The 9,155-nt window shown below is 40.3% G+C and overlaps 1 protein-coding gene and 1 long non-coding RNA gene across 2 annotated transcripts in view; one reads left to right on the top strand and one right to left on the bottom strand.

Moving 5' to 3' along the window:
- The window catches only part of raver2 (ribonucleoprotein, PTB-binding 2), a gene marked incomplete in the record, with an annotated part of 133,137 nt that extends 132,306 nt beyond the window's left edge, over nt 1–831 (bottom strand). Inside the window, 1 exon segment of the mRNA XM_014014291.1 lies at nt 445–831. Coding sequence (XP_013869745.1) covers nt 445–750 — 306 coding nt within the window.
- LOC106521645 (uncharacterized) lies at nt 744–1,915 on the top strand. The gene is made up of 2 exons (XR_001310700.1): nt 744–831; nt 1,737–1,915. It is a non-coding gene; the product is annotated as an uncharacterized LOC106521645 (long non-coding RNA).
- Nucleotides 1,916–9,155: the final 7,240 nt, after the last annotated feature.

The following is a 9,155-nucleotide window of genomic DNA, read 5'->3' as shown; positions in this document are numbered from 1 at the left end:
TCTCTGTCTCTATTTTCTCTTCAAAAAAAGTCACTGATGATGAAGAAATAAACTAAATAAACTAATATTTGGTTTCGTTTTCTACTTAAGTGACAAAAAAAATACTAAAAAGTTTTCATGCATAATATCAGTGCAGGTGCATGACGTAGTTGCATTTAAAGAGCCCCTTTTTACATTAAAACACATACTGTACTTTTTTTGGCAACTTGCAAATAAAATAAAATATATTGATAAAAAAATACTTTAATCTTTATTTAATCTGAATTTGCATCATTATATCGATGGCAGCCATTTTTAAAGTTAATAAAACTCCACATTAACTTCTGTTTGAAAAGTTTGTCACTCAGGTTTTCAGTATATTTTTTTTACTAAAATAAACAATTTGATGTTCCGAGTCTGAGCGGAAATGAAAAACTTCTCCGTGTTTACTTTTTTTTCCCCCACCTGGTTGGTGGTGTCCGGCGGCAGGTTCTTTATGAGGATTTTCCTCCTGTTGCTCAGTTCCAGGCGGGTTTTGGCCAGCCTCCGCTCGACCTCCTCCGGCTCCAGGTCCGGCAGGTCTCGGAGGCTTATCCCCGGCTCGCAGGGCTGCGCTGACCCCGCCGCCGCCGCGGCAGCAGCAGCGGCCGCCGCCGACTCCTCGTCCTCCGGCTGTCGGCTCTCGAAGCTGTCCATCTCCGGGGAAAGTGCGCTATCCCGGGCGAGGGTGGAGTGAACGCTCGGCGGCGGGATGGACGAGGCTGCCGCCATCTTGGATAGCTGAGAGGAAAGTGTTCCGCGCGCGAGCGAAAAACAGGGACGGAGATGCAGAGAGAGAGGCGCAGGTGGGAGGTGTGTGTTTATGAGAGGAGGGAGTAAAACCACCCAAACAACCTGAGAGGGGGGAGAGAAAAAACACACTAATACACTAAAACTCAATTGTGTGTCAAGTTAAGGAGCCTCCAATTTCATATTCAGTTTATTTATGTTAAATAAAAACTTATCAAGAGGTTTGTTTTGCATTTTTTATGCTATATTTGCAGCTGCTTACATCAAAGTCCTATTCAAAACGAATCATTATGTTTTCATTTTGTTATTTATTTAAAAAAGGTTTCAGATGATTTAAAAAAAACCACTGAACTATTAGAATATGTCCTGTTTGCTATTGGCGACCCCAGCTGTTTGTGTAATGTAAAGAAACCAATTAAGAACTGGGAGAGGAGTTATTCAGCTCATTTTAAACCAAATCTCTCCAAGAACTGAGTCAAAGATCTAATTTTAGACAGGATTAAATATTAGTTTAATTAAACGTATTTGTTACAAACTTTAAAATCAAACGTTATAAAAAGTTTATCCTGAGCTGGACCGAAGGGGGCCGTTTGAAGGAGTTCCCTTCAGTCGTTTTCCAGATGTTGAAGTTCTGAAATGTGGGAATGCGCTCAGTGTAAACAAAAGCACTTGGTTGAAACAAACTATGAAGTTTGGGTCACTGACATTCAAACAGAGATAAGACACCAGAACAGAGCTCTGAGCTTCACGAGGGGAATAAAAAAAAAAGTCTAATTGATTCAGAGGAAAATTCATGTTTCAGGAGAAATCTAAGTTTTTATGTCACAAAGTGTTTCAGGAAGAAACGAGTCTTTCTTCGACTTGTGTAATAATTTAGTTTCTGCAGATTTCAGAGGTTTTTAAAGCTTCATTTGAAAGACGCAGAAAACATGGAGTCTGATGAATGTGGACATGTCTGTTTCCAACAGGCTGGTGGACTCTGATGGACTGAAGATGAGAGACCCTCTAAGACCCGATCAGTCCTGAGTGGTGAGTGAGCTGAACAGCAGCTGATGACGTCTCCTCTGCAGCTCAACCTTCAGCTTCACTTCARATATTTTCTAAGTTCATTTGTCTGTAAAATAAAATGTTGAATTTTTAAAAGCTTACAACGGGTAAAATAAGTATTGAACACGTCACCATTTTTCTCAGTAAATATATTACTAGAGGTGCTAATGACATGAAATTTTCACCAGATGTTGGTAACAACCCAAGTGATCCATACATACAAAGAAATCAAACCATAAATGTCCAGAAATGAAGTTATTTGTAATAATGTGGAATGGCACAGGAAAAAGTATTGAACACACTTACTGAAATTTATCTAATACTTTGTACAAAAGTCTTTGTTGTCAATGACAGCTTCAAGACGCCTCCTGTATGGAGAAACTAGTGGCATGCATTGCTCAGGTGTGATTTTGGCCCATTCTTCCACACAAACAGTCTTCAAATCTTGAAGGTTTCGTGGACCTCTTCTATGAACTCTGATCTTTAGTTCTTTCCATAGATTTTCTGTTGGATTCAGGTCAGSTGATTGGCTGGGCCATTCCAGCAGCTTTAGTTTCTTTCTCTGAAACCAACTGAGAGTTTCCTTGGCTTTGTGTTTGGGCTCATTGTCTTGCTGAAATGTCCAGCCACGTTTCATCTTCATCATCCTGGTAGATGGAAGAGATTTTTTATCAAGAATGTCTCTGTACATTTTTCCACTCATCCTTCCTTCAATTATTTGAAGTTTGCCAGTACCATATGCTGAAAAACAGYCCCACACCATGATGTTCCCACCTCCAAACTTCACTGTTGGTATGGTGTTTTTGGGCTGATGTGCAGTGCCATTTGACCTCCAAACATGATGTGTATTCTGGCATCCAAACAGTTCAATGTTGGTCTCATCTGACCAGACTATATTCTCCCAGTATTACACAGGCTTGTTTAAATGTTGTGCAGCAAACTTTAAAGGAGCTTCAACATGCTGTTTCTTCAGCAGTGGAGTCTTGCGTGGTGAGCGTGCATACAGGCCATGGTGGTTCAGTGCATTACTTATTGTTTTCTTTGAAACAATCATACCTGCTAATTCCAGGTCTKTCTGAAGCTCTCCACAAGTGGTCCTTGGCTCTTGGACAACTCTTCTGATCATTCTTTTCACTCCTCTGTCAGAAATCTTGTGAGGAGCACCTGGTCGTGGTCGGTTTATGGTGAAATAATGTTCTTTCCACTTCTGAATTATGGCCCCAACAGTGCTCACTGGAACCTTCAGAAGTTTAGACATTCTTCTGTAACYGATGCCATCATTATGCTTTGCAACAATAAGGTTGTGAAGGTCTTGAGAGAGCTCTTTACTTTTACCCATCATCAGATGGTTCTTGTGTGATACCTGGYCATCATTTGGGACTGAACCAGCTGATATTAACTTGCACTGACAAGGGGCAGGCTTGCTTTCTAATTACTGAGAGAGTTCAGCTGGTGTCTTGGCTTTCCATGCCTTTTTACACCTCCCTTTCTTCATGTGTTCAATACTTTTTTCCCTGTGCCATTCCACATTATTACAAATAACTTCATTTCTGGACATTTATGGTTTGATTTCTTTGTATGTATGGATCACTTGGGTTGTTACCAACATCTGGTGAAAATTTCATGTCATTAGCACCTCTAGTAATATATTTACTGAGAAAAATSTTRACGTGTTCAATACTTATTTTACCCGCTGTATGTCCACAGAGAACATTAGTTTTGTRTGATGACTCAGAKGAATAAGAAACTGTGGATTTGCAGGACTTAAGCTTAATTCTTTCTCCCTCCAGTTTTAGTAGATTTTTTTCCACTTTTTAAAGCTAAAAGTAGTAAGATGCCTGCTGAGATTGAACCTGCAACCTTTGGCTCACAATAGTAGCCAGTCTTCTCACTTCTTACTCACTTGTCTTCTTACAACAAGTTTTTATAAAACTTGTCTTCTATTTTTGGATTTTTGGCCATTAAAACTTTATGACTGTCCAAGAACTGAAAACCTTCATGTGAGCCACTTCAGAGACTCGAGAGGTCCTGAGAAGACCGAGGTCTGAACTCATCTCWTTACTCTGATCWGAACTTCAGGATCTGTKTCACWCAGGAGACCAGAACCTCCTCAGAACTCAACACCTGAACTTTCAGCTGCTCTTCAGGAACATTCAGGTTTTTACACATCATCTCTGAAGGTCTCCAGAATCYAGACTGTGAGTCTCTTCTCTGGACTCAGTCCTGAAGCCTGCTTTCAGAAAACTATTATTTCCAACAAACTCAGATAAAATTATGGAGTTAAGTTGACTTTTTTTGTTTCTTTGTTGAACGTTTCAGACTCAGTTAATTAAGGTCCTGTCACACTAACTTATATCAACTTCTGAACATTTTAAAGACATCTTTGTTGAAGACGAAATTTTTAAAAATCCACAGGAAGCTTCTTTTTGACGTGGACGTATTGTAATTCAAACAAAATGATGAAATATATAAATTTTACTAGCAATTTAGACGTAAAAAATGTTTCAGAAGTGGATATAAGTAGTCTAGTGTGACAGGGCCTTTACCTCCAACCATGGAGGCCATGTTTTCTGAGACGTTTGTCTCTTCTCAGCGTTACTCAAAAAGTTTTGAACTGATTTTCTTGAAATTTTCAGTGCATKTYGGGGTCGTCACAAAGAACAACTGWTTGAATGTTGGTGCTGATCTGGTGCAAACATTAAACAGAACTTAAACTTTAAAAAGGGGAGATGCCAAAGGCTGCTTTTCATTGATGATGTCATGTGTGACGGCCAATTTATGGATTTGTTTATTAATTAATGTTTATTTAATCACAGATCTCTTCTGCWAGAGAGGCCKGAACCTGAAGGCATGCGTGTTATTATTGGGGGACAAAACCCGCACAAGCACAAGGAACACATGCAAACTCCACCAGTCCAAACTGGRGAYTGAACCTTCTTGCTGTGAGGGAACAGTGCTAACCACTGATCCACTGTGCCAATTAAGAAAAACATAAAAACAAACAAAACCCCTATAACTCAATTTACTAAACTAAATTAATAAATACAGCAGGACTTTTTTATCGCCTGGTTTAGTAATCTAATTTGTATTAGTTGTTTGTTTTTATGCCTCAGGAAATAAGGAAATATGCAGTTTATCCAAATTGTCAGTCTTCTTAATCTTGACTGGCTCTTCGGACGTCTCCTTTGTTGACATATTTTCTGTCACTTTGCCTCCTATGAAAGGTGAACTAATTGGCTCACAAAGAGTTTTTTAAAAATGCAGATTTGGTTTCTTTGATTATTTCATTACTGGTCGTCAAGATTTTGCAAAGAGTACTTTAACGATGAACAACTGACTAAATGTGTGTGTATGTGCAGTGGGCAGCCTTGTTAATTTTCCTGATTTACCTTTATGAATCATTGAGTGTTTGGATTTTAAAAAATCAGTGAAATATATCATATAGGGGACAAACACAGTGATATTTGAGAAGTGAAATGAGGTTTATATGATTTACAGAAAGTGTGCAATAATTGGTTAAACAAAATTAGGCAGGTGCATAAATTTGGGCCCTGTTGTCATTTTATTGATTTCAAAACCTTTAGAACTAATTATTGGAACTCAAATTTGGTTTGGTACGTTCAGTGACCCTTGACTTACAGTACATACACAGGTGACTCCAATTATGAGAAAGGGTATTTAATGGGGGCAATAGTAAGTTTTTCTCCTCTTTGTATCTTCTTTGAAGAGTGGCAGCATGGGAGTCTGAAAACAACTTTCAAATGAGCTGAAAACAAAGATTGTTCACCGTCATGGTTTAGGGGAAGGATACAGAAAGCTATTTCGGAGACTTCAGCTTTCAGTCTCCTCTGTGAGAAACATTGTGAGAAAATGGAGGACCACAGGCACAGTTCAAGTCAAGGCTCGAAGTGGCAGACCAAGACAAATCTCCAATAAACAGAAATGAAGGATGTTCAGAACAGTCAGAGTCAACCCACAGACCAGCACCAAAGACCTACAACATCATCTTGCTGCTGATGGAGTCACTGTGCATCGTTCAACTATTCAGCACACTTTACACAAGGAGATGCTGAATGGGAGAGTGATGCAGAGGAAGCCTTTTCTCCGCCCACATCACAAACAGAGCTGCTTGAGGTATGCTAAAGCACATTTGGACAAGCCAGCTTCATTTTGGAATAAGGTGCTGTGGACTGATGAAACTAAATTAGAGTTATTTGGGCAGAACAAGGGCCGTTATGCATGGAGGAAAAAGAATGCAGCACTCCCAAGAAAAACACCTGCTACCTACAGTAAAATTTGGTGGTGGTTCCATCATGCTGTGGGGCTGTGTGGCCAGTACAGGGAATGGGAATGTTGTTAAAGTTGAGGGATACATGGATTCCAATCAGTATCAGCAGATTCTGGAGACCAATGTCCAAGAATCAGTGACAAAGCTGAAGCTGCTGAAGCCGGGGCTGCATCTTCCAACAAGACAACCACCCTAAACACTGCTTAAAATCTACCAAGGCATTCATGCAGAGGAACAAGTACAACGTTCTGGAATGGCCATCTCAGTCCCCAGACCTGAATATTATTGAAAATCTGTGGTGTCACTTAAAGAGAGCTGTCCATTCTCAGAAACCATCAAACCTGAATGAAGTAGTGATGTTTTGTAAAGAAGAATGGTCTAAAATACCTTCAGCCACAATCCAGACTCTCATTAGAAGCTGTAGGAAGTGTTTAGAGGCTGTTATTTCTGTGAAAGGAGGATCTACTAAATATTAAGTTAAGGTTTTTAAAAAAAAAATTTGTGCCCAAATTTATGCACCTACCTAATTTAGTTTAACCAATTATTGCACACTTTCTGTAAATCATTTCATTTCACTTCTCAAATATCACTGTTTGTCCCCTGTATGATATATTTTACAGATTTTTTTTATCCAAACAATCAATGATTTATAAAGGTAAATCAAGAAAATTAACAAGGCTTCCCAAACTTTCGCATCTGACCGTGTGGTGATATAGGAAGGGTGCAACAGTACATGTATCTGTATTGAATATTTCAACAGTGCTTTAGGTTCAGTACACACTATGTATAGAACAATAAAGATTTTTAACATTTATTTTAGTGTGTCTTCTGAAGATGCTCTGTGTTGAAGGATCAGTGGATCTGTGTTCGACTAGGCTGCATTGTCGAGCGCAGATCCACTGAGAAACATGCTGTTTCAGCAACATTTAATTTAAAAATTGTACTTTTGAGGTTAAACAAATGTTCATAATTAATTTAAATAAATTACAAGTTAAGAAGGGTCATGCAAATTTCTCTTTTTTTGTATCGAAAAAATATTGAACCGCAAGACTAAAGTATTGAACCGAACCGTGAATTTTCTGTATCTTTGCACCCCCCTAATATATATATAGACATATATTGCAGCACATTTAACCACATGTTGAATTGGTTTTGTGTTCTTCAAACTGTCTCCAGCACATTTGTAAACCAATAATCTTGGAAATATCCACAATCTCCTACATGTGTGCACCAAAATAAGCTTTGTTCCGCAGCACAATTAAACATTTTCTCTTTTGGCCAAAAACATTCACTGCAGCATTTCTTTCCTCCCAACTAGCTCAGCCTTCCTGTTCTTTATGTGCATAATGTAGCTATGAATGGCTGTGTGCCTTCCCTCCTGTCTACCCAAGTCATCCAGTGAATGCCAACCTAGCAGCCAACCGAGCCAGCCTGCCTGCCCACCGTGGGTGGAAATCTGCTCCTGGCAAAGACGAGGGGAGCAGAGCCTCCTGCCGAGTCTTCACAATGCCTATGTAGCTTCCGCAGGCAGCACGAGTCGCTGACAGATACACACGCTGTAAACTCACACTCACGGGCTGCATCGACACTTCAGATACACACAAACACACACACAAACATGTCAACAAGCACACATCAACCCACTTAAGGAAATATTTAGACCACAATTGTGTCGAGGCCTGTAAGAGATGATGAAATCGAGCTCGGCGTTCTGTCTCCTGCCATCTGTGTGGAGTGCTTTTTGGCAGATCGAAATCCAGACAATCACAGTTGTCAGTGGGTGAAAATGAGCTCACTTTGCCAAGTGGCTGAACCAGTGGAACTGAGACTCAGTGACTGTATGTGGATGTTCTATACTCGGCCCGCTTCGGAATGGAAAGGCTGGAGAAATGGTCTTCAATTAATTTTCAACAAGGTCCGCCCAAAGAATRTACTTTTCTAACTAAAGTCCGGAGTATACTGTATATATTTAAATTGTCTTAGTGACAGCCGTGCTGGGTTTTGTTACACACCACATTGTCTTTCCAGGCCTGTACCTCTCCGTGAGCTGTCAGCTTCTCTATGCAGAAAGAAGCAGAATGAAACTATGAGCCAGACATGAAATACCATATATAATGGAAAAGACGACCACCTAAAATGAATTCTGGTAAGGGCTGGAAAACAGGTGCTGCCTGAAATCTTAAATTAGAACAGTTGTGCTATCTAAAACTTGTTATTACAGCCTAAAATTAATTACCATAAATGTGAGAAAAGTTTGGCTGCTCTTTAGTTTAACCACCTGCTTCATGTCTGCGTTTGTAGCGTTAGCAAAATATCTTCAACTCCATTTCCATCTTCTGCTGCTTATCTGTAGTTGGGTCGTGGAGGCAACAGGTCTAGGAGAGAAACCCAGACACCCATCTCCCCGGCAATACTTTCCAACTCGTCTTGGGAGMCTCCGAGTTCTCAGACCAGAAAGGATACGTAATCCCTCTAACRAGTCCTGGGTCTTCCCCAAGGCCAAGTACAGTGTGTCATCACCTTATAAAGGGAGGAGTCCAGGAGGCATCCTGATCAGATGAACCACCTCAACTCACTCCTTTCGATGCAGAGGAGCAGCGGCTCTGCTCCGAGCTCCTCACCCTCTCTCTAAGGCTGCGTCTACGGCTCATTCTTTTGGTCATGATCCACGCCTCACGACCACAGGTGAGGGTTGGAACGCAGACACACCAGTAAATCGAGATTTGCTTTTCGACTCAGATCTTTCTTCATCACAACTGACCAAAACTACGTCCTCATTACTGAGGAAGAGGATCCAATCCGTTGCTCCATCACCTGCTCCATCCTACGATCACTCGTGAACAAGACACCCAGATGCTCTTCTGTGGAATCACCACCCTGAGTACCCCCGTGATCCCGGGGAGCTAATTTGGCTGAAGCATTAGCCCCTTGTGTGGTTTCCCATGGCAAACATGTCAGACTAAAAATGATTCAAAGCCCTTGATGAAATCAAATCTGCTTCCTTTCATTTTATTTTGATTTGTGTGTTTTCTTGTTTTTTATTGTATTTAGT

This window comes from Austrofundulus limnaeus, unplaced genomic scaffold (assembly GCF_001266775.1).
Source record: "Austrofundulus limnaeus strain Quisiro unplaced genomic scaffold, Austrofundulus_limnaeus-1.0 Scaffold113, whole genome shotgun sequence".
NCBI classification, from domain to species: Eukaryota; Metazoa; Chordata; class Actinopteri; order Cyprinodontiformes; family Rivulidae; genus Austrofundulus; species Austrofundulus limnaeus.
Note: the sequence above shows the minus strand (reverse complement) of the source record. Positions and strands in the feature narration are given on the sequence as shown.